Below are 24,812 nucleotides of genomic sequence, written 5' to 3' on the forward strand. Positions count from 1 at the left end.
TTTTTAAGGGCGATTTCGTGGAAGCATGGCTGCATGGGGACATTGGGACCTCGTCCTGCTGTTTCTGAAGAACGAAATGGAGCTTTACTGTACATGTGCATGCAAGAATAGACCGAATAGTTGGACGGCGGCTAGCTAACATTTCAATCCAACGAATGTATAGTCCAAAGAAAGTACACAGCAACATGAATACACCGGGCGCGTCCCAGAAGACAATTCCACTTGGCTAATTACCGCATGTAAAACGAGTAATGCTATTAGTGTAATGATTAATTAAGTATTAACTATTTTAAACTTAGAAAATTGAGTAATATTATTTTTAAGCAACTTTTATATATCTTTTAAAAAAATCACACACCGTTTAGCAATTCAGGAAACACAAAAAAAAAAGAAATTAAACCCATGAACGCTTGGCCATGTCCGGCATCTCCACAAACTTTATTTGTCTCTGCATTCACTTTTATTTTTCCTAAAAGAGAAAAGAAAAATTACAACACATGAACGTACGAGTTGTTTTTTCTTAATTCATTTCACACACGAACGAGTCGTTGCAGAATTCAGACGCGAAAATAAAAGGTAAAACGACGAGGTGTCGGTGGAGCTCCTAAAAAGCACGCGTCGTGCCGGCGGCGGCTGAAGCAGCAACCTCACCGGCAACGGAAGCGAAAGCAGCAGCAGAGAGTCCCGTGTGTGTCTTTGGCTTTGCATTTCAGCAGATGAGATGATTTTATATTGGCCATATTCCAGGCAGGCAGAAGCTTCCTTTCTTCTGGTACAACCACCAACCATCTCACAGTTTCATATCATCGCCAATTCGCCATGTTCCAGGCTAGCCTCCCGTGCTTGCTACCAGCTGCATTATCTTATTCTAATTACCTTTCTTAATTTGGATTATTATTAGCAAGTACTACCTTTCCTCTCTATACTCGTCAGGCAGCTAGAACGCCGCGTTTCTTTGCGCCCTTTCTTCTTGTTTAAACTACTGCTGCTGCTCCTAGCTTCATCTCCTCTTTTTTCTGCCTTTTGACTTGTTAAATCGGTAGACAGCAACAGCAGAGCATGTGGTGCCCTGCGGCTGAAGGAAACATGATTGATTATTGGGCATCTCCTTAATTATAATTACTGCAAAGAGGCCAACTCCGATGCATATTACTTGTAGTATAATTTAATTTAGACCGCTGATCTAATTTTGTTGGACGGTTGTGATTAAATTATACTAACAATAATTTTAGGTGTAGTAGAATTTTGAGAGGACAATATCGTTTTTTTTACTGTGACAGTAAGTGGGTCTTGCTGGGTTTTTTTTATCCGTGCATAATGTGATAAAAATAATAATAAATACAAATCAAATATTAATCAAAGTACAACAATACCCTTTTAAAACAATACCCTTTTAAATCGATAGGCGAGATTAGTTCTACTAACAGTATTATACTATAAGTAATATGCACCGAAGCGTTGCCCTACTGCAAAATGATACCGGGGGTTTAGGAGACGTGTTACCACCTCAAGCACAAGCACATTACCTGCTCCTGATGCTGGTTTGATCCTTTTCAGCAAGAGGGTTCTCAGACATAAATGTCATACTGCCTTTTCCAATGGAGCATTGCTATCTGCTCTGAAAAAGAACAGTGAGTATTCTAGTCTTGTGGTGATGGATTGCTTATGTTTTGTAGTACCACATACATGCTTAATTATGCATGCTTCACCTGCAATAATTTCCATCCTAGTTAGGCTGAGTTGCATGGCATTAGCCTAACACAACAATACAGATGTGGCATTATTATGGACCTAAACAGCAACCTCTCCACTGATGTCTTCTCCTGTGAGGTCCCCTGCATAGCAGGTTACCTGATCATCCTTTTTCATATAGCTATGCAGAGCTGGTTTAGTATTAAACAGCAAAGATTTCCAAATATTATACTCTCTAGACAAACGCAGGGCCTCCAACTGTCCTGAATTTTGGCAAGCCATGTGCAAACGGCTACATATGTATCATCTCTGGTGTTCAGCAATCAAACTTCCTCCTTTTTATTTCACTTTCATTTGGGCGCATGTTAGCTCGTATCGTAGCAAGAATCTATGAATAAATTAATCCTTGTCCATGTCGTAATCATGGATGCGTTAATACTGAACCTCTAGTTCATTTATTCAGTACATAACAATATAATGTTCTCTGCTTAACTATATAATATTATATATGTGCAGGCTGCAGAATCCAACTAATAACTAGTCAAGTTCTGCCAGCCTTATGTCTGCTTGCAAGTATGAGGTCACCCCAGGAAAGTTCCAACACAGTAATCGTCCTAACATCTGTTGTTTCCAATCAATTTAAATATTTAATTAACTCTGTCAGGCCATAAACCATAAACCTACTAGGAGCATGCATAATCTCATCACCTAGATAAGAATGGCTTGCAAATGCAGCATTTCCAGCGTGATTTACGGTGCACTCTGTGTTTGGTGAGTCTTGTTCTCTTCTTCAGAGTATTGCTAGACTCGTACGGCTACGAAAAGAAGCAGACAGTTTGGTGCTAATGTTAAAATTCAACGACAGAAAAAAAAAAACGCAAGCGTGCGTATACATGCATCCATGGCTGCGCCTAAGGTTTGGCAAGCAGCTTGAGCCATAATGCTGGATGAATAATCAACCATGGCAATCGATCTCATATGGTTAGGCAAAACAATCAGTCAACCAGGCCACAGATCTATTAGACATTTCGACCCATGAATCACACATGATCAGGACAGGAACCTGACTTGATTGGTTAACAGAATATGTGTTGCATATGCTGCTAAATTCCATGCAGATAACAAAATGATTAGAAGCTGTGAAGAACAGTTGGTCAAAGATGTATTTAGGCGTGTAATAGAGACGTCCATCTACAGGAAGATGGATAAACCATAGGAAGAGTTAATTTAATTACTACATTGTCACAAAAAAAAAGTTTACTGCATATATGTCTGCACCTAAAAAAGGTTTTTCCTGCATTGGCTTTTTGAGCAGTTGAGAAGAACACTTGCACTGTTGCGCATAGCCTGATCTGACAGAAACACATAAAAGTAGTAGTATCGGCCAAAGCTATTGATGGATGGTAGTTGCAACCAAGAGCATGCAAGACTTCAAAAGCAGATTGAGAGCTTGGAAAAAACAATCCTTCTGCTGGGCTTCACATTAACAGTGTTAATACCAAAATCCTAGCACCGACAAATCGCCATCATACATGTTCCTTGTTCAGTTATTACTACTCCAATTCAAAGCTTTGCATGAGACCCCGAAATTGGCGGCAGAATGAAGGGCTCACGCTATCTTTACTTAGAAAATTTTTGGAAGAAATATCAAGCCAAATATTTAACCAGATGTTGGAAGGAGTTTTTGACACGAATGAAAAAACGAATTTCATGGCTAGCCTAGAAACCGCGAGATGAATCTTTTGAGCATAATTAATCCGTCATTAGTATATGTTGGTTACTGCAGCACTTATGGCTAATCATGTGCTAATTAGACTTAAAAGATTCGTCTTAAGATTTCTCTCATAACTGTACAATTAGTTTTTTGGTTCATCTATGTTTAATGCTTTATTTAGATGTCAAAAAATTCGATGTGATGTTTTTAGAAGAAAAAATTAGGAACTAAACAAGACCTTAGATGCCTAGTCTCCAATTCGTTTAGACAGAGAATGTGACAGAAGTTGGTGCTTACTTGCTTGCCTCATTAGATTAACAATCTTCAGAACAAAAAAAAAAAGAAAAATTACATGCAAAATTTAGCTGCAAAACAGTTCGACTTAACTGTGAACAAGGAGTCTGTTTTGTCAAGAAAAGGAGCAGCTGGGTCAGCAGAGATGGGTTCCTCTCTGAATTTTTATCTGAAACTCTGAAAGTGCAGCCGTGCAACTGGCGAACGATCGATAGACGCTTTAGTGGTGGTGGCGCGATCGAGCTAGGTGAGTTTAGCTAGCTCATCGATGGCAACAGCTTTGCTGCGACTTACACATAAGCTAACCTAACACGGCAAGTGCAGCACCATTTCGCTAGCAAAGCACACGCGACTTTTCTTTCGATCGATCTAGAGGGGGAAACAAAGCGGTGGCGAACTGGTGACCGATGGCGATCAGACATCTGACATAGCTGCCAGAGTACTAAACGTTGGCACGTTGCTGGCATAATGGCCATGTTGTTTTCTTTAGTAAAAGATGAAAGTTTTTTGACTTTTTTATAGATAGTATGTAGGATAAAATTACTAGTGTAAAATTAAAATTTACTTTAAAAATAAGATGATTAACTTCAAGATAGAAACATTTTATAAAAAATACACATTTTAGTAATTTGAAAAACAGTTGCATAAAACTGATAAATAATCTGGTTCAAAATAACACCACCCTATATGTCTCACTCAATTGTGTAGGGAAATCCTTCACCCAATATTTAATCAACTCTCATGCGTTGCGAGTTGGAATTACCATCGGTTTCTCCTACATGCGACGACAGTGAATGTTTGTTATTTTGTAAGACTCAAACAGGGCGAAATGATTGGCAGTGTTTACGACCCATACCGTCATATAGCATGTGCCGGTCGTTTGTACGCAAACTAACTAGCGATAATATGCAAAGCATGAATCCATTTGAACTCAAACTCGTAGCAATTAGTAGTACAACACTACAACGTTTGATTTTCACAGGGGTTTTTTCCTGCATGTGGAACCTTATGGGGTGAATGTTTTGCAAAAAAAATTATAAACAAAACTTATATATTTAACTTATAAGCATAAGCACACGAGAAGGAAACAAGTGTTATTTTTTACACAGTGGGAGGAAAGCTCGTAAAAGGAGAGATGATATCAACACATTTCTAGTGGAGGAATTAGTACATATGGATTTCAAAAATTGTAAAAAAAATATTTGTACTGGTAATTATAATTAATATTAGCCCTCTGCATATAAAAATCACCTCCAACTACAAAGCCGCGTACACAATGTCAAGTACAACTGTACAAGTAAAGTACTATACTACACAACAACAACAAAAAAAACCATTAATGGCAGGGATGCATGCAGCGAGCGAATACCGGAGTTCATTCTGTCTATCTCTCCACGGTTTAAGTTGAATGCATCAGGTCCGCCTAAAGAAAAACAAAAACCCAAGCGAATGGGTCGGCACCAACAACACAACACAGCCTGACCGCCAGCCAAGCCTCCCCTCCAGCACCAAAGAAAAGAAAAGCAAAGGAGTATACGTATAATTGAAAACAGAAAATAATTTATAAACTTTTGTATACGTGTTTTTATCTATAAAGGTTTTTGAGAAATAAACCATGGTGAAAAAACTATAAAATTAACTCTACATTTAAGCCCTCTTCGGTTTAGAGAAATTTTACAGGAATTGAACTGATTCCTCTGAAATTCCAATAAAATTCTCGTGATCCGAAAAAACCCTTAATATTGAAAAAGCACCGGTGTTTTTTTATACTTGTGTTATAAACTAAGATTTGAATTTCAAATTTAAAGTTATTAGAGTTTTTTACTATAATTTATTTATAGCATTACGACTAAAGATATATATAATTTTTATTTATAAATATATTGTTTGTCCTTTCGTAAACCCACAGAACAATCACCATGTGGCGTAAAAGCGTGTCCGTGTTGCGACTTTGAAACCTCAAGCCTGTCAGGCCGAAGCAGAGCTAATCACAGCAAATTCACACGTCACTAGTCCATGAATCCATCCATCCATCTGTCCATCATCAATCAGTGGGAGGATTAAGCTGATGATGATGATGATCTGTCTCCTAAGCCACCACCATCACGGCCGTTAATCTCCTTTTTCCGGTCTTCGCCTACCTCAGCAGCCTCCTGCTCCTCCATCAAATACCCCCGTCTCACTGCTTCTTCCTTTCTTCTCACAAAGGCCCTGCCTTTCTTCCCCCTTCTTCCTCTTCCATCCTGCCAAGAACCTCTCTTTGAGAGAGAAAGAAAGAAACTTGTCACATCATCAACGGAGCGGGTGCTTTGATCGATGCTGGGCGGCGGCAAGATGAAGGGCGGGGAGGCGACCGGCGGCGGCGGCAGCAGCAGCATTAGCCCGCTGGTGTCGTTCGTGCTGGGCGCCGCCATGGCCACCGTCTGCATCCTCTTCGTCATGTCGGCCAGCCCGGGCCGCCGCCTCGCCGACATCGCCGCCTGGAGGAGCGGCTCCGAGGACGCCGCGCCGCTGCCACTCCCGTTGCAGGAGGTCGCCGCCGCCGACGCCAACGACTCGCAGCAGCTGGCGGACGCGCCCAACGTCACCGTCGTCGCCGCTCCGGCTCCCGCCCCCGTCCAGGTATGTATTTGCCTTTTTTTTTCTTCTGTTCTTGCTTCAAATCAAATCAATCGCCTTTCAGATTATCTGCGAATTGATTGGCACCAATACCATTTCTTAAGATTTCAACTTGATCATCACTGATGGTAAAAAAAAAAAACTTTTCCCCCCATCTGATGTTTCTACCAGCCTGAACCCTGAAGCTAACAAATCCATTTTTTTTAAGAACAGTGAAAAAAAATCAAAAGAATTAACCTTTTAATAAGCAAATAAAAAGATCAGAGATGCCAATTTACATGCTGCTTCAATCAGCAATAAATAACAAAAAAAAAGCAACGGGGAGGAATCCTCTTTGAACAAGTTACGTAGCCTGACGCCGACCGGTTAACCAAAACCCCGCGTGATTAGCTTACCATAATCGCAATAGTTTATTCGCCTACTGGCTAGTCAGTCTAGATTAGACAAAGAAAGACACGGTCGGCGTCCGGCCAGCTCCGGGCTCTAGGCTCATGCTTGCCGTCGCCGTGGACTCCTGCTTTCTTCCTCCCAGCTTCTCTCTCCCAACCACTTTTGTCTTTCTCCTCTCCCCATGTAAACACCTCATCAGCCACCGCCATTAAAAATCCTAGTGGCTTTTACAATTTGCTACTCAATTTTTTTTATAGATTTACTACTATATTTTTTCATACAGAGGGGTCATCTAGTATCTACTACCTCTGTCCCGTAATATCATTTTTCGTTTTTTCGTGTCCGACGTTTAGCTATTTGTCTTATTTAAAAAATTTGTAAAAAAACTTAAAAAGATTAGTCACGCATAAAGTATTATTAATGTTTTATCATCTAGTAAGAATAAAAATATTAATCGTAAAAATATTTTAAATAAGACGAACAGTAAAAAAATATCTTATTTCAAGACGGAGGTAGTATATTGTAAAAAAATAATTTATAAATAAAATTATTTATAAACGTATTCTTAGTGATCAGTTAGCAAATGAGTTTCGATAAAAAATCAAACAAGTTAATTTTAAAATTAAATTTTAACTTATAGACCTCAAAAATATGAAGTGAAATTTACAGTATAAAATGGTAAGGCATCATCACCCTTGACAGCTTCCCCTCCTCTCCACATGTAACTGAAATGATAGTAAAAATTTAAAAGATAAGTTGATGACTCATCGTGTTTAGCTCTAGCTGCTGTCGGCGTGGGTCCCACAGGTTTTACTGCCGGCTGCTGCCACTTGCCTACGCGTGTCACCGGCCGTCGCAGCGGCCGCCGTACACGTGTCACCGGAGAACGGCTAGTAGTCCGGCTCGCTCCCGATCGGACGGTCCGTGTATGATTGGCCATAGATGTGCGGCCCATGACGCCTCTGGTGGTTTTCGTGCAAGGCAAAAGTATTCTCACTGACAACCAAAATCTATTCTTGGTTCAACCATCTGAGATAGCAGATCTTGTACAGTAGAATGCATGGTTTGTTTCAACAATGAAAAAAAATCCTTTCAAAAAGTAAAAAAAAAGTACAAAAATAAATGAGAGAATGGTTTGAGCTCATTGGCTAGCTTGCAGCATGGCATTGACTGTGGCTTGTCTGCTCCAAGATAGGAGTAGCATGCTGTTCTTGCCCATAACTCGTCCACCCATTCCATAGACCGAGCGAGCTGATCGATATACACGCCAAACAAAGACGGACCCACCTGTCAGCCAATGCTGATTGCCACACAGATGCAACCGATGAACCAACTCGTCACATGCATGCAGCAAAATCCAAAATTTTGGAGTTAGCTTTGTAGTGATCTTTTTCTTGCGAACACGCTGCACGAAGCAAAAATCCAAGCTTGGAGGTATTTGCACTGACCATGAGATGTGACCAGAAGCCAATAATTAATCATGTGTATCTTTTTTTAAAAAAAGATGGGTATGAGTTTATACGTGTTAAATGAGTATAAATAAAATGGGTACGCACATCAGCTAAAAGGATCCATAGATCCTAAGGTTATTAAGGTTAGGACCATTTGGTACGTTAAATTTTAGGTGCATCATTTTAAATTCAATGAGACATATTATGGATAGTTTCAAGCGGATAAATGGATTGAACCTGACCATTCCTACCCTGAATCACATTTCAGGCGCCGGCGTCGCCGTACGGCGACCTGGAGGAGGTGCTCCAGCGGGCGGCGACGGCGGAGCGGACGGTGATCATGACGCAGATCAACGCGGCGTGGACGAAGCCGGGGTCGCTGCTGGACCTGTTCTTCGAGAGCTTCAGGATGGGCGAGGGCGGCGTGGCGCGGCTGCTGGAGCACCTGGTGATCGTGACCATGGACCCGGCGGCGTACGAGGGGTGCCAGGCGGTGCACCGCCATTGCTACTTCCTCCGCACCACCGGCGTCGACTACCGCTCCGAGAAGATGTTCATGAGCAAGGACTACCTCGAGATGATGTGGGGCCGCAACAGGTTCCAGCAGACCATCCTCGAGCTCGGCTATAACTTCCTCTTCACGGTCAGTCACTGCCTCCTAATTTACACTAGTTTATTCTTTTTACACTCCATTTCAATTCTCTATAACTGTACTGCAAAATGTTCATCTGCATGTCATTTTCACTGCAATGTGTTTGTGTGTTTGTTGATATGGATCGAATTGGTGGTTGAGTTGGCTGGATTGGGGGATTGGCTGCTGCTACTCTCTTCTTTGGCTGCTTGCCTAGCATCTAGCTTAGCTTAGCTCTCGTGCACTACAGTTTGACATATGCGTCATGTTCAGAAATGTCCACGGGCCAGCATAGTTGCAGCCGATGGAGAGAAAGTCGGACTGACCGTTTGGTTTGGACTTTGACACGTTCGTCTCATCATGTGGGAGTCGGCCCGGTTGGAACTTGTGGCTTGTCTCGTACAGACGACCAAAAGAAACGGAACTTGAGAAACTGAAAGATTCCGTTGAGCAAGAAGGACCAGACACAACAAGCGTGCCCTGTTTTCCTGGCCTGATGGCGCCGCGACTGATTGAGAAATCTGGGTGCAGCAGCTAGCCGAGATGACTCTTGCATTGCATACTAATCCAGTACCAGTATTAATCAATCAATGGCTAAAATGCATGATTGCATTTTGCAGGACGTGGACGTGATGTGGTTCAGGGACCCGTTCAGGCACATATCGATGGGGGCAGACATCGCCATCTCCAGCGACGTGTTCATCGGCGACCCCTACAGCCTGAGCAACTTCCCCAACGGCGGCTTCCTGTTCGTGCGGTCGAACAGCAAGACGGTGGAGTTCTACCGGAGCTGGCAGCAGGGGCGGTGGCGGTTCTTCGGGAAGCACGAGCAGGACGTGTTCAACCTGATCAAGCACGAGCAGCAGGCGAGGCTGGGCATGGCCATCCAGTTCCTCGACACCACCTACATCAGCGGCTTCTGCCAGCTCAGCAAGGACCTCAACAAGATCTGCACCCTCCACGCCAACTGCTGCGTCGGCCTCGCCGCCAAGATGCACGACCTCCGGGGAGTCCTCGACGTCTGGAGGAACTACACGGCGGCGCCGCCCGACGACCGCCGCGCCGGCAAGTTCCACTGGAACCTCCCCGGCATCTGCATCCATTGATGAAATGATGACCGACCGACCGAGCTAGCCCGATTCTTTCTCCTCTTCTCTCTTCGCAAGGCAAGCATCATCGAGCGGAGGAATTAATTAGTTGCACCGATTCTTTTTGTTTAGTTATATTAAAGCTAGGAATATATATATATATTATTACTAAGTTATTATTATCAAATATATATTATTTATACCATATGTACATTTTAGCAGCATGCTTGTATCGTTGGACTCCTCTCTGTAAAGAAAAAGAATGCAACAGTTACCTTGGTATCGAGCATGTGTCCGGACTCGAGCAGCTTTTTCGGATTGAAGTTAGGAATCTCAAGATATTTATGCATGAATTTGACTAAAGTGTGGCCGAGGCAAAAGCTAACTACAGGCCAAAGTTCGTTTAAGCTAATCAGCTTCATGGGCCAACTAAAAGGCTAAGATTCACAAAAATTTGGGTAGAGTTTGCTGTTGTGCTTTGTTCTTTTCGTCGGCGTTTTGCCCATGCTTGTGTGTCTTTCGTTTCAATTTTTTGCAGCTGTGTATTATATTTCGTAGGTGCTTTTGATTCCTCGTTTCAAAAGAAAAAAAGAAGACAGTTAGCACAGGTGTAGCCAAAAAAGTTCAGATAAGTTCAGGAAGTCCTATAGGTCTGAAAACAACATACGCAGTGATGTATACGCAAGAGATGGAATTGATATGCTAATGTCAAGTCGAGTCGGACAACTCGACGGAGACGACGACGACGACGACGGTGACGCCGACGTCAACCTACGTCTGGCCCATTTTACCTAGCCCGGAAAGGAATTCCTACGTACGGCCCATATTACATGGGCCTTAATTGGCTTTGGATTACATGCGGCCCAATAATGGGCTTAGTACTCACCTGAGGCCCATTTATGTTTATCGACCATCTCTCAAGCGGCCCATTTACGTGCGACGGCCCACGAGTCCACGACGACGCCGACGATTGATGCGAGATGAATTTCGGACGTAGACATCAGGAGAAACCAAGAACATGGGTCTAATTCTAAACATTACTCCACGGAAAAAAAAATTATGAACGCCATATGCATCTTCTTCCAAAAAACACGGATGGAATTAATTATAGCTGGAGGATTCAATACTCAGTTTCAGTTAAGAATCTCCACTCCATTTCAGTTGCAACTCCCATTTATCCTTGGCAGCTGTCTGAAACTCTGAACTGCTGCATGTTTCGTCGTTTCTGGACAATAGAAATACCCATTGTCAGTGGCCATTCCGATTGTCTATCGCTCTCCAGCAGGAACGGGAAGGACAGCTGCAACTGTTGATTTTTCTGATTCTATATATGCAACTAATCGCGACGATGCCTTCACCTAAATTTGATGTACTTTCGTTTCATATGGACCATAGATGGGCGATTAATTAATTAAGCAAGTACTACTCTGGTCCTAACTCTTCCTTAAATGCAGCATATATGCACACTGCCGGCTGCTCTCTACTGTTAAAAACTGGGGACCTTACATGACACATGCCCTGCTCTGCTGCTAGGAGTAGCCATGGTCGAATCTGTCACTGCTTAGATGCATGATGAACGAGGTAAGTTTCTGAATTAAATTGCTTCCCTGTTTATAAGCAAAAGTTCAGTGCTGACTAATGGAGCATGCTGAAGGGAGGAGCGATTGGTCACCTAACTGAATCGATCGTCAGATGGGTCATGGATGTGATATGATGTTCATCTTAGTTTAATATTGACCTGAAAATGATACACAACGGCTACGCTGGGAACGGAGTGTCGTTTTTACCGGTAAAAGGCTCTTGACAGAAAATTAACTCTAGAACAAGTTAAGAGCAAACGTACTATTTCTTAATAGATATTGATGATAGTTTTATTGAACTCAACTAATTATCAAGGTGATACATCATACTAAAAACACTTATGATATCTGTAAATCTGTAATTCTAAGATGTACATGGCCAAACCTACACACTTATTATCGTTGCAAATATGTCGTTTTGGTTTTTTTCTTGTAAAAGTGAAAAGAGGAATGGCCAAATGGAGCTCAAAGAATAAACATCTTAATGTCTTATTACTTTGAAAAAAAAAATTCTGCCTGTCTTACCAGTTATGCTTAGCTAGATTATCATTATTTAAAACATCTCCACGTCTTAAATAACAAGCGTACTACTTAACATTGTCATCACACATATGCTTTTTGTTTCGAGTGCTTTAATTAAAATCTCGGCACATGATGCAACCAATTAACCTCACTTTGTTTGCTGCTGATGAAATGCTTACTAAAAAGTTGGTGTATGTGACATTATCAGTGATCCGGCCATTCCAGTGAATTTTGTATATGAGTCGACAATGACCATAATTAAATATGATAGATGGTGTTACTTATTGTATATGAGTCGACAATGACCATACGAGGCAGTCACTGCTGCTGGCCAATGGTAGCGATTCGATTAATAATTTTCTGAAAAGTCTTCCCAATCCAGATCCCAAGTTCCCAACTAGGACTATATGTGTGGTCTTCCATTTTAGTCATCTTTCTAATTGGCTAATTAAGTTTACCAAGTAGACAATCCTCAGGCTAAAGCCAAAGCGTCAGGATCAGCTGGTTAGGAACACGGAGAGATCAACCCTAATTCAAATACCAATTGCAGATCATCCACCGGTATCTACGAATTGCTAGATTTTTTCTTTTCTTGTGCAGATGGCATGCGTGTAGTCAGCGCAGTGGACGCAGCAGTTAGACTTAGCTAAGCTAATGGCAGCAAAATATATATGAGCCATCATGCTGCGTAATTAATGGCACGTCCAATTAATTAATTAATTAAGCTAAGTCATCGATCGATCAAGTACCTTGAGCAATACTTAAGTAGGTAGCAGATGGACCGAACAAGTAGCGTGCAGGTGAAACCTAACAAGTTGAGCTAGTTGGTAGATGAACATGAATGACCAATGATGCGTGGCACACTTCGCAGCAGCAGCAGCTACTCCATTACTACTACAAGATTCTCTAAAACCGGCGGAATCAATGGATCTACTTGAAGCTACTTAACCAAAGTACTACTACTACTGTGCAGCATTTTGTTAATGCTACTGCTAATTTTCAGTGAGAAGCTTCCATAGGTATATACACTGTTCATATATATGAGATGCTGCAGCAATATAACGCCACGTAGCAGTTGGTGTCACATCATCACAACGCATCACTAATTGACAGGTTAGCCGAAATACAGTTACTGTTTCAGAAAAGGCCAACAAAGGGGTTACTACTCCCAGCATATGCCATGGTCAGTCTGTTGATTGCTCTTGCAGAGATACAACAGTGAACAGATCTGAATTTCTGGACAGAACAAGATGTTTATTCAGGAATTTGCCGAATTCTCCTGCACGGCCTGAATCACTAGTTTATTACTAGCACCATTCATGAAAGATCATATCAATTATTTAGGAGCACGAACTTGAGACGTAATTGGTGTTGCCCTTTATTCGCTAGCTGCTGTACTAACTTACTGTAGTATGAGCAGTAGCATGGATCCAGCAGCAGTTGGCAGTGGCAGCTGCTAATATGTAAGGATGCATATGAATATATATTACACATTCATCTCACGATAAATGCATATTTGTGTTGTTGATATTCAGTTCATCTTATTAAAAAAATATGATTATTATTTTTATTGTTATTAAATAATAAAATATGAATAATACTTTATGTATGACTAATTTTTAAATTTTTTAATAATTGTTTTAATAAGATAAGCAGTTATACGTTGGACCCGAAAATCTATAAATACAAATACAGTTATATATTGGACGGAGTAAGTACGTCTGAAATATATATACAGAATACAATACATTTTCTGATGGTTGATTTAGATTGTTTAGGTGAGTACCTGGCAGCCTGCCCGGTCCGTCCGGATCGAGCCGGGAAAGCAACGTCTCCATCACGCTGAAACTGAATTTGTAGCCATGCTAGCTACTCCTCAGTCGATCGATCCATATATGTATTCTGAAGATGATGGTTTTTTTTTTTTTCGCTTGCGAGTCAAAAGAGATGCGTCCCCCCACGCTACGCATTTTCGCCAGCATGTGCGCCCATCCTCCGGGCACTCACTCTCAGGCCGATCGATCGATCGACTAGCTACCTTAATTATGTTGTTACCACTCCCATGCATTCTTTCATGCTTGCCCACTCATCGATCACCTCGCATATATATTTCGAAATTAAACACCATTACTGCTCCATTAGATACCCAGTTTACCACCCGATTATAATACTCCATTAGTACATATACAATTCAATATACGTACTCCTCCTGTGTATGCACCACTAGCTACTACTAATCTACTATACTAATTCTTCAGTTCAGAATTTTTGATCCATACGTTTGCAGTGTCACACTAGCTAGTTACAAGAGCATGCTGCAGCGAAGCTTCGAAAGCCTCAACTATTCTAATCCAGTGAAGGTGATGTCAACAATTTGGATGGATCGATGAACCATTCGAGAGTGGAGTATTTCTCGCGTCAGTTACAGCAAGCAGCAGTAACCGCAAAGATAGCTAGTGCTCGAATTCGTCGACGAGTTGCAGCTATTTCAGGGAAGGAAACGGCAAGGCAGCTACCTAGGTACGCCTCGTTAACTGCAACCATCGATTGCCACATCTACGCCACGTATACACATACACACATGCTATAGACTATATAGTAGTATAGTGAAGAGCTTAATCTATATTAGTTTTAGCATTCCGACCGCCGGTGGTGCACATCACTCGAGCGAGCGTCTCGTGATCCATGGTGCCCAAGGTGGCGGCCACCGCGGAGGCCAGGGGCCGGCAGGCGGCGTCCTTCGTGCTCGGCTCCGTGGCCACGCTCACCGTCGTGCTGCTCTTCCAGTACCAGACGCCGGACTACAGCCGCGCCGCCAGGTCGCCGGTGCAGTTCTCCAGCTCGGCGAGAGACGTCGTGCAGCTGCACTGCGCCAATAGTAATGGCACGGCGGCGCCGGTGCTCGCTGGCGGAGGAGAGGCTAACATCACCGGCAAGCCTCCGACGACTCCTGCTGGTACTACTACTGCTGCTGTCCCCATTGCCAAGCCAAGCAAGGCTCCTCCTGCCGCTGCTGCATCTACAACAACTCGTCAAACCGATCATCATCTTCCAAGCAGTACAGTTCTTGAGGAAGAGGTTAGTCAACTAATCTGCCGGATTAATTCATTCAGTTGATGCATGTTCTCTCGTTGATACCTCAGTAATCTGATTAATTTGTGCCCTGCAATTATTCACTTTTTTGTCTGACCGTCTTGAATTCATTACACTGTCCACTCAACTGTTCAGATTAACCGAACAAGAGAATGCATCAGAACAAGACACAGGGTGGCAGATTTCTCAGTAGGACCGAAATAACCTTTTTGGGTCTCTGCTGAAAGCAGAAACAAGTTAAGATATACGCCAGATGTAACAACAAATTGCTGGCTGACTGAATTCATCACAATTCAGAAAATCCTCCATGATACTCCTATGTTGACTGTAAGAAGGCGATAGGTTAATTAATTTGTTAATCTGGATCTTAATTATCTTTCGTGATTGTTGCAAATGTACACAAATTGGCAAGAGAAGTAGTAGGATCGATCTCAAACAAAAAGCTCTGTATCGTTACGGTGCTCTCTACCGTTAATATTTGATCATTAACGTGTAAATCTTTTACGCGTTTGAAAAATATTTGATCATTAGTATTTCGTTTTAGAAGTGATCTTAGTCGTGGTAGAAATGATTGATGATGGAATCGATGTCGATGGCAGGGAGAGTTCAAGGGGTTGGCGGCGGCGGTGGCGCGGGTGGCGACGGAGGACCGGACGGTGATCATCACGTGCGTGAACCACGCGTTCGCGGCGCCCAACTCGCTGCTGGACCTCTTCCTGGAGAGCTTCCGCGTCGGCGAGGGCACGGCGGAGCTCCTCCGCCACGTCCTCGTCGTCGCCATGGACCCCACGGCGCTCTCCCGCTGCCGCGCCGTCCACCCTCACTGCTACCTCTACACCATGCCCGGCATCGACTTCGCCTCCGAGAAGTTCTTCGCCTCCAAGGACTACCTCGAGCTCGTCTGGAGCAAGCTCAAGCTCCAGCGCCGCGTCCTCCAGCTCGGCTACAACTTCCTCTTCACAGTACACACAAATCGATCTCTCCTTCGATCACTGCCACCGCCATGAAATTGCTAGCTGCTCGAGCTCGACTAATCCATTGAGAATATTGGGATCGATCAGGACGTTGACATCGTGTGGCTGAGGAACCCGTTCAAGCACGTGGCGGTGTACGCGGACATGGCGATCTCGAGCGACGTCTTCTTCGGCGACCCGGACAACATCGACAACCTCCCCAACACGGGCTTCTTCTACGTGAAGCCGAGCGCGAGGACGATCGCCATGACCAGGGAGTGGCACGAGGCGCGGAGCTCGCACCCGGGGCTGAACGAGCAGCCGGTGTTCAACCACATCAAGAAGGGGCTCGTCGGGAAGCTCAAGCTCAAGGTGCAGTACCTGGACACGGCGTTCGTCGGCGGGTTCTGCAGCTACGGCAAGGACCTCGGCAAGATCTGCACCATGCACGCCAACTGCTGCATCGGCCTCGCCTCCAAGATCAGAGACCTTCGAGGCGTTCTTGACGACTGGAAGAACTACACCAGCATGCCGCGCTGGGCCAAGCCCAACGCCAGATGGACCGTCCCCGGTAAATGCATCCATTGATTTTTTAGGTAGCTTTATTTACACACACAGGGTGAATTTTTTTTGTTTGTTGTATTACTGTATACATGACAGATAAGTACTTATATGCATGCATGGTGGGCAAAATATATGATGATATGATCGATATGAATAGCATTCTAGTTGTAAAGATGACGTGGTATGATTGAATGAGAAGACGTACATCCATCCGAAAGATAGAACCAAACAGTAACACGAACAAAATTGTCTACGTATCAAAATAAACGAATTTATGTGTCTTTTTTAAAATTTTTGACTCTTCGTTTTATTTGAAATTTTTTTATGATTAATGTTTTTATTGTTACCACATGATAAAACATAAATAGTACTTTACGTATGACTAATTTTTTTTAATTTTTAAATATTTTTTAAATAAAATTTGCAAATAAAACAGATGGTCAAACGTTCAACAAAACCAGAAATTCTTTTTTTCTAAGACGGGTAGTATATTTGATCTCAAAACTCTCTCCGGGACCAGTGCATGACCCACGTGCCGATGGAATTATTTTAATTCCTCATTTTAAAATATCTATAAAAATATAGCTCTTTGTGAAGTATTTACAAGCGAAAACCAATCGGTTTTGTTTCGCACTGATAACTGTGCGCGATGTCATATTGATTTAACCAAGACAGTACTAGTACTGTTCATATAAACAGAAGCACATAATGGAGCTTTCTTTGTAATTGGAATGGCTAGCAGTACATATAAATAAGCTGGTTACGGTGGTGAATCTACATGAAGGAGCGCATGCGCGGGCGCACGATGGACTGGGCGCCATCCACGTAGATGGTGCTGCCCGTCATGTACCGAGACTCGTCTCCGACCAGGTACAGCACCGTGGACGCCAGGTCCTTGTCCGGGTCCAGCCATCGCCGCAGCGGCATCACCTCCCTCGTTGCCTTATCCGCCTTCTCCTTCCCTACCGACTCCGGGAACCTGTCGCCCAGGTGCAGCCCGCGGCAGACAGCGTTCACCCTGATCTTGTGCTTGCCCAGCTCCATTGCTGACAGCTGAAGAAACAACAAATATGTGTCCTCTTATCTTTTCGTTTATATTTATACTTATAAACCAAAATTTAAATTTTCAATCTTAAATAATTAAATTTAGAGTTGATTTTAAGATTTTTTATTGTAGTTTACTTTTCATTATTTGTTTTTAAATAGCTAAAAACACATATATATTTGTTTTATTCGCAACTTATTTTTTGTTTTGTAAATATACCTTTAGGCCTTTTTCCAAAGCCAAACAATCACCCATGTACTCGAAATCAACAAAAGATTCCATTGTTAACTGCACCGGAAGTAATCTACGTAAATTTGGAAACACGTGTTGTTTATGGAGCTCTGATTCGTTTAAGGGTGTTTGCGATATTTGGCCAGTTGCAATATTTTTCATTTCAGAATTGCTGGAGTTATCTGTCAGTTCTGAACTGAAAAACGTCGCCGACCAAATTTATGCATCTATTCATTTCATTAGCATTGCAAATTTACCATTTTTCAGGCTTTGAACTAAGCATAGAGAAGGCAACACTAGAGCACAATGATGAAGGAAGAACGATACTAGTAATAGGCAATTAGCAGTACTAGAACAGAAGACTTACCCGGACCAATTGGTGAATAGCACCTAAGCTTGTGCCATATGCAGCAGCACCAGGATATAATCCTCTTTCAGCACCAATAATCTGAGTTACGAATACAAAAGACCCCCCAGAACTGGATTCTGAGTCCCGGAACCGCTTTGCCATTGCCTTTACTAGAAACCAAGGTGTCATGACATTCACTTTCATGGTCTTCTTGAACTCATCTTCACTTATATTTAGGCAATCTTGCACTTCACCTGCCCATTTGGGAAAAAGCAAACATTTGTATTTGAAAGATAGCAATTGTCCATGTCTTGTATATGAGAACAAAATAGCTGTTTCAATATTGTGTTATCTATGGTGGCTAAATCTGAACACGCATAAAGGATAATTCATTGATCCTTTCAATTGTATCCTATTACTGACATTCTAATCTATCTAATAGACTGGTTTTATGGACAAAGATAATTAAGAAAGGTACCTAGGACGTGATATGAGCTGCATAGTAAACCCAATTCACTTGATCATTCAGAAATTCATGTGCAATTGATGGTGAACAGAAGAAGCTACTACTAAAACGCAGACTGATTCAGTGCATCGCCCTCTTTTCTCGCACTCCCATGGATAGTAATCTATGAAAGAACACACGGGGAATTTCTCTAAAACAAGGAGAGCAGGCTAATGGTGCGCATGGCAAATACTTTTGCTTCTCAGTCACAATTACGCGAATGGAACTCGTCTTCACTTATATAGAGGCAATTTTGCACTTCACCTGCCAATTTTATCAAGCAAACATCTGTATATGAAAGATAATAAATTGGCTGCAATTGTATATGAGAATAAAAGTGACATTCCCTTGGGGTAGAAGGCTTACGATTGTGTTATAATGCGATTAGGTTTGGACACCAACATACAGGATACAAGCACTAGTTCCTTGGATCATTTTCAATTGTATCCCAGCACTGATAAGAACATCTATCTAATAGAGTGGTTTTGTGGACTAGGTACTCACATGGATAACAATGCATGAAAGATCAGATAGGTAATTTTCTCTAAAGTTAGGTGAGCACTGAGCAGACTAATGGAATTGAACATGAGAGCATGGCAAAGTGTTTTGGTCCTGAGAGCCTGAGTACGCGAATTGAAGTCGATGGGGGTAATTTTGTTTGGAAATACAAAGAATCAAGAAACAATTAACAATTAGCGTAGTATGTGCAAATTCAGAACTAGTGTACCGACCCTCGTAGGAGTAGCAATTCACCATGGCATCCAGGCCGTCGAAGCAGCGCCACGCAGTGTCCACCGCCGCGTCGACGGCCGCCTCGTCGCAGGCGTGGAGATCCAGCCCCACCACCGCGACCCCTCCTCCGCCCGCACACCGCCGCGCCGCCTCCGCCGTCCCAGCCAGGGCGCCCTCGTCGCCGACCAAAACCACCCTACATACGCCGAAAGACGAATCAGAGAGACAGAGAGCGGAGATGGCGAGGTAGGTTACGTACCTGCAGCCATGGGTGGCGAGGGTGGAGGCGATCCCCCGCGAGACGTCGTCGCCGGCGGAGGCGAGCAGCACGCGCTTCGCGTAGGCGCCGTCCCCCATCCCCTCCCTTTCCGGCCTATCGCCTCAGACTGGCGTGACGGCAACGTGCAACACGAGCTAGTAGAAAGTTCAGCATCATTTTCTACCAGGAAAAGAAATGGCAATTTCTATACATGAATACAATTACAAAAAAATTAAAAAAAGAAAAGATAAGCTGTGGTAAAAAAGAATACCACGTCACCTGGGGATCAAACAAAAAAAATGAAATTAGGATGGCAAGTAATATCTCTGCAATAGAGCCAGTAAATGAACAAGGCAATACTGTATTAGGGGATGAACAACCTGAAAAATTAGACAGATCACCTTATTCTTTCTGCAACATTATTTTTGACGAGTACAGACTGGAGTACAAGGATACATTGCTTTCTACAATTACAGACTCACTGGACCATGAGGATAATCTATTGATTATGTGCTGAGCAATTCTATCTGCAACGCACAACAAGTAGGCCATGCCAACTCTCATGAGTTTTTTTACCTTACCGCTAACAAGTGAATGTCTGGTTCGTCCGGTATAAATAAATATTACAACAGAGCAGATTTTACAAGGTTTTAGGGTCCAAATAACATTGGAATTTGGATTGAACCAGAGCAAAGATACAGGGTACAGACAATTCACCACCTCGGGTCCTTTCCAGCAATTCACACAACTCCCCATATTTTCGTTCTCTATAGAGAACGGTCGCCACTTGAATTTATTTCTCTACATCCCAAAAAATGATTTCTCTTTTAAAAATGCATTGAGAGAGAAGATGCAGTAGCAACCTTCTCACGAAGGTTAAACTTCCTTGCAATACGTGGCCGGACATCTTCCACCCCGACCAAACTTTCCAAAAACGGTAGTAATGTTAGGAGCTCTTTGTCATTAGTATCATCAAACCAACTTTCAATCGGGACACCGTTGTCTAATTGGAACCCAAAAGCCTGAAAGCAAGATACAGATGTATTAGCAACTAATACTCTTCAATCGTCTTACTTAGTACTAGTGCTAGTAGATTGCAGAACTTACAGGACCAAAAAGGAGGTAAATCATAGCTACTACCATAGAAATCACAATCCAACCAGGCTACCACAAACTTAGGCTACTCCAGATGAATATAATAAACTTAACAGAATTTCATTACAAAGAAAGAATGAATTAAATTGCACCCAAAGTATTACTGCTCAGGTGCACAACAAGTCCATTGCAAAGAGACTTCATTATAAGGCCCAATTAGCAAGTTCCTCACTTAAGCACTTCTGTACTAATGCAAGGTAGAATGGTGTACTGTATCCAACTCAGAGTGTTCCATGGGTTAATACAGTTGAAGATTTTGAAACCTGAGAGGCTGAAACTATTGGTGACAAGCCCAGTGGAAAGATTTTCTATTACCAAACAGACAGGAGAAGACACAGACATAAACAAAAGAAACTTTCTTCTTTTTCTTCAAGTTCATTCCTACTATTAGAATGTTGAATTATGAATCAAACCCTCTTGAGCTAACATATGTAGCCTTATCACCCAATATAACGTTATAAACACATTATAAATTATAATGCTAAACGGCACTAAGAGAGTAGTGAAAACTATATCTTCTTTAACATCCCACTACTTCTTTAGAAAAAAAAATCTATGGAATGAAAGATATGTGTATTTTCTTAAAAAGAAAGTAATGGGCATGGGTTTTGCACATACCTGTGGTGAATTATCAACGATGACCACATGAGACAAGTCACGGCCTAGAACTGATAGATCCTTTAAGTAGTTTCCCTCCACATAGAGACATGACTCACGGTAAACTCGATGACGGAAAAATCTCCTTTTAGGATCAAGAATATTGAGTAGCTGCTCTGCATAAATACTCTGACTAGCTGTGAAAATCATTGTCTCAAACATGCTTGCTACTGTCTCCAAAAACTCTTTCAGATATGGGCGGCACCGCACATAGATTGTGTGCTCTCTGAGATTAAAATGAACTGGGAATGTGAAGTCATAATCTTCACAGGGCTCAAGAGTAGAATGCACCAGTGTCTCTGCACGACAGCATAACAATAATGGTAGGTTAACATTGACTACATAACGGAAGGTACATAGGTTACATGTAATGGCTAAGGCTAACACCAAACAACAGTCAACAGGAGAGATTGCACGTGATCAAGTAAATGCATAGCGGACAGAATATAGTCAAAGACAACAGGATGTGCACACATCTCATATAGGGTGACTGCTCTAATTACTAAAGGTATGCAACAGGCTTTACAATTATTGTTAAGTTGCATGCACCGGCCAGTTGCACCTAAAAGCCTAAGCTGATAGGGAAAGACAGGCAATTCACTTTATATACTCGAACACTCCCTCTCACGCGAGACCCACTCAAGTCTCAAACGTAGAATATTGGAGTGGGCGCTGCAATTATTTTATTTAATTGTGCGCCAGCCAGGACTCGAACTCGAGACCTCTGGCTCTGATACCATGTTAAATTGCATGCACCGGCCAGTTGCACCTAAAAGCCGGCTGATAAGGAAAGACGAGCAATTCACTTTATACACTCCAACAGTTATGTCATATCTAGGATGATAAATAAGTTACAGCAGTACGATCGTAATAACAATCTGCAATCCATTTTGGCATAAACTTATAACTGTGTAAAAGTCAGGCCTCATGAGCTCTATTATTGTCAAGCAAATCATAGACTATTGACTTAGGAAGAAACATGATCCATATTCCATTAAAGTAGTTTACCAAGAGTCTATCCAAGATGAAGTGTATCATATCTTACCATCAAGATCAAGGACGAGGGTAGTTCTAGGACAGCTCCGAGTTTGCTTTGGAAGAAGAACAGGTCGAAACTTGGGAACAACCAAAGATAAATCAGGCAAATATTTTATAAAGACATATGGATCAAAATAATCAAGCTCTACAGTTTCGTCAGGATCAGCACACCCATCTGTTGAGGTAGAATCTTGACTTTGTTCATCAATACACTCTAGCTTAGAGTGCTGCATTGCAAGGTATATAGCAGACACTTCAGGAGAAAGGCTACCCAATTCACTGAATTCATCATCTTCAAGCAATGTGCTTCCACATGTCGATTGCATATGAATATCATAAGAGTGTTTGCTCAAACCATCAAAAGCATTGCATGTCATGCTATTGGCAGCGTATTCGGTATTCTGAGCAGTAGGCTCATGTGTGACTTCTTTGTGTTCTAAGCCTGCATAATGAAAATGGAGTATTAGAAAAACACATATGGTAGAAGCAATGCAGTCAATATTCATAGTAGATGCACAGAGTGCATGTAAATATGCAGTGTACAATATTACCATTTTTTTAAAAAAAAAATTCTCTAGATAAATGCATGTTCAAAATTGAAGCACAAATCTGACACTTGGAATGCAGAGTAAATGCGAAGGTGGAGTAATATTCAAAAGGTACCCTTGCTCAAGCAGTCAGTAACATCTTCCTTCTGATTGTGAAAAGCGGGAGAAAATATGGAATCACATGAACGGTTTTCATCATTTTCATGAGATTGCTAGCAATAGAAAAAAGATCAATCAGATATATAAGCATGTAAGTAAAGGATAAGAAAGCAAGAGTCAAATTGAGGTGGTTTCAGAAAAAAAAATATATTACTTCCCTTTTTTGCTTTTATCAAAACACACTGTATGATAATACAAATAGACAACTCCTAACCAGCTAAGCAATTCACTTCAAGCAGAAATAACTATACCTTGTGATTGAGGAAAATGCCACTTGATACATCAGTGACATCATTTCCAGTACCGGTAGAATCACAAACAGAATTCATTTTTTTCCCACCCCTGAGAGCTCGATTTTTCCTCAGAAGGCCTCCACCTGCAGAGGTATCAACTCATATTTGGAACAAATCAAGACAGATCTATGTGGATGCCACATGGCCAATTTCAAGAAAGCTCAACATGAAGGAGAATTGAATGGTAGTTTTCCAAAAAGATGCCAAGCATAATTGAAGCAGTGGACAAAAAAGGCACATAAACATCAGGTATCAGTTTGGATAAAAAGAGTATCGCAGAACAATACAAATTGGATAGAAAGCACTCCTACGGAAGTTTGCAGTTAACTATTTCATATCATACACTCCTATAAATAGGCTACAGCTTTGTACATAACAGTAGGGGAAACTTTACCAATCTGCTTTTTGGAGGAAGAAGTAATCAGATCATTGACTTTATGATCAGCAGCTGCAGCCTGAGTTAATCTGCTTGATTTTCGGTTGCTTTGGGGATTGATATGCTCAGTAGTGGCATTTCTTGCAAGGCCTTTTTTTCTTGTTGACATTTTCAATCAAGAAAGAAGTACCCTAATTAGCAGCCAATTGATGTACTAGAACAAGAATAGCAGATTATACAGCTTGTTTCCTTGATGAAGATTGCTCAGGGTTATTCCACAACTTTCAGGGTGCTGGCCTAGTGGAAGATAACAAAGGAATTAGCTATAAGCAGTACAAAAAGTGAACGAAATTGCATTTCAATTATCACACATCAATTGTTTAAATAACAACACAGATAAGTTAAGATGAGACGACAATACTTGAGGACATCAGAGAGGAACGGAACACATTTTTGCTAGGATGTAATGCAGAGCAACTATAACCATATTGTTTTGGAAATTTAACTTCGCGGACTGACTTGTAGACTAACTATATAAACTGAAGTAGTCAAAAAGAAAAGAAAATGAAGGCACACACATCGTGCCTTAGGTAATTCAATTTATCTGGCATTCTCCATCGTACACAGGAGCACAGGACGCTCCCACGCCATACACACGGATGAGTCGCCCACTCCGCACGAGCATCCGCAGTATTGGCGTTCGCTGCTACTCTAGGGCTCGTCTCTCAGCTCAAGGCAGCCACCAATCGCATACACGGAAGAGGGGAAGCGACCGCCCGCTGGTCATCGGCGCCGGAGACCCAGCGGCACTACCAGAAACCCAAGCAGGAAGCGCATCGGGGGTGAAAGGAGGCGTACCGGAAGAAGGAGCGTA

The 24,812-nt window shown here is 42.1% G+C and overlaps 4 protein-coding genes across 6 annotated transcripts; 2 read left to right on the top strand and 2 right to left on the bottom strand.

The window, feature by feature from the left end:
• The first annotated feature begins 5,874 nt into the window (after window positions 1–5,874).
• On the top strand, window positions 5,875–10,193 carry LOC102706373 (uncharacterized protein At4g15970-like). The gene is made up of 3 exons (XM_040522770.1): window positions 5,875–6,322; window positions 8,429–8,803; window positions 9,412–10,193. Exons 1-3 carry the CDS (start codon window positions 6,017–6,019, stop codon window positions 9,895–9,897), a joined length of 1,167 nt encoding a protein of 388 aa, XP_040378704.1. The 5' UTR covers window positions 5,875–6,016; the 3' UTR covers window positions 9,898–10,193.
• Window positions 10,194–14,484: 4,291 nt separating this feature from the next.
• Window positions 14,485–16,823, top strand: LOC102713454 (uncharacterized protein At4g15970-like). 2 transcript variants are annotated; one of them, XM_015834987.1, is made up of 4 exons: window positions 14,485–14,501; window positions 14,611–15,059; window positions 15,674–16,036; window positions 16,136–16,823. In XM_015834987.1, exons 2-4 carry the CDS (start codon window positions 14,667–14,669, stop codon window positions 16,613–16,615), a joined length of 1,236 nt encoding a protein of 411 aa, XP_015690473.1. In that variant the 5' UTR covers window positions 14,485–14,501; window positions 14,611–14,666; the 3' UTR covers window positions 16,616–16,823. The 2 variants fall into 2 exon arrangements, with proteins under 2 accessions (XP_015690473.1, XP_006650896.1); XM_006650833.3 differs by lacking the exon at window positions 14,485–14,501 and having other exon boundaries at window positions 14,582–15,059.
• A 302-nt stretch (window positions 16,824–17,125) lies between these two features.
• On the bottom strand, window positions 17,126–19,878 carry LOC102713726 (3-oxoacyl-[acyl-carrier-protein] reductase FabG). Of its 2 annotated transcripts, XM_006650834.3 has the most exons (4): window positions 19,713–19,878; window positions 19,453–19,649; window positions 18,235–18,470; window positions 17,127–17,644 (listed from the first exon to the last, which is right to left on the bottom strand). In XM_006650834.3, exons 1-4 carry the CDS (start codon window positions 19,808–19,810, stop codon window positions 17,366–17,368), a joined length of 810 nt encoding a protein of 269 aa, XP_006650897.1. In that variant the 5' UTR covers window positions 19,811–19,878; the 3' UTR covers window positions 17,127–17,365. The 2 variants fall into 2 exon arrangements, with proteins under 2 accessions (XP_015689711.1, XP_006650897.1); XM_015834225.1 differs by having other exon boundaries at window positions 17,126–17,644; window positions 19,453–19,878.
• A 204-nt stretch (window positions 19,879–20,082) lies between these two features.
• On the bottom strand, window positions 20,083–24,235 carry LOC102713998 (CTD small phosphatase-like protein 2). The gene is made up of 6 exons (XM_006650835.2): window positions 23,957–24,235; window positions 23,521–23,645; window positions 23,226–23,322; window positions 22,570–23,004; window positions 21,486–21,823; window positions 20,083–20,734 (listed from the first exon to the last, which is right to left on the bottom strand). Exons 1-6 carry the CDS (start codon window positions 24,105–24,107, stop codon window positions 20,540–20,542), a joined length of 1,341 nt encoding a protein of 446 aa, XP_006650898.1. The 5' UTR covers window positions 24,108–24,235; the 3' UTR covers window positions 20,083–20,539.
• Between the last annotated feature and the right edge of the window lie 577 nt (window positions 24,236–24,812).

The sequence above is a fragment of the Oryza brachyantha genome, chromosome 3 (assembly GCF_000231095.2).
Source record: "Oryza brachyantha chromosome 3, ObraRS2, whole genome shotgun sequence".
Taxonomy (NCBI): Eukaryota; Viridiplantae; Streptophyta; class Magnoliopsida; order Poales; family Poaceae; genus Oryza; species Oryza brachyantha.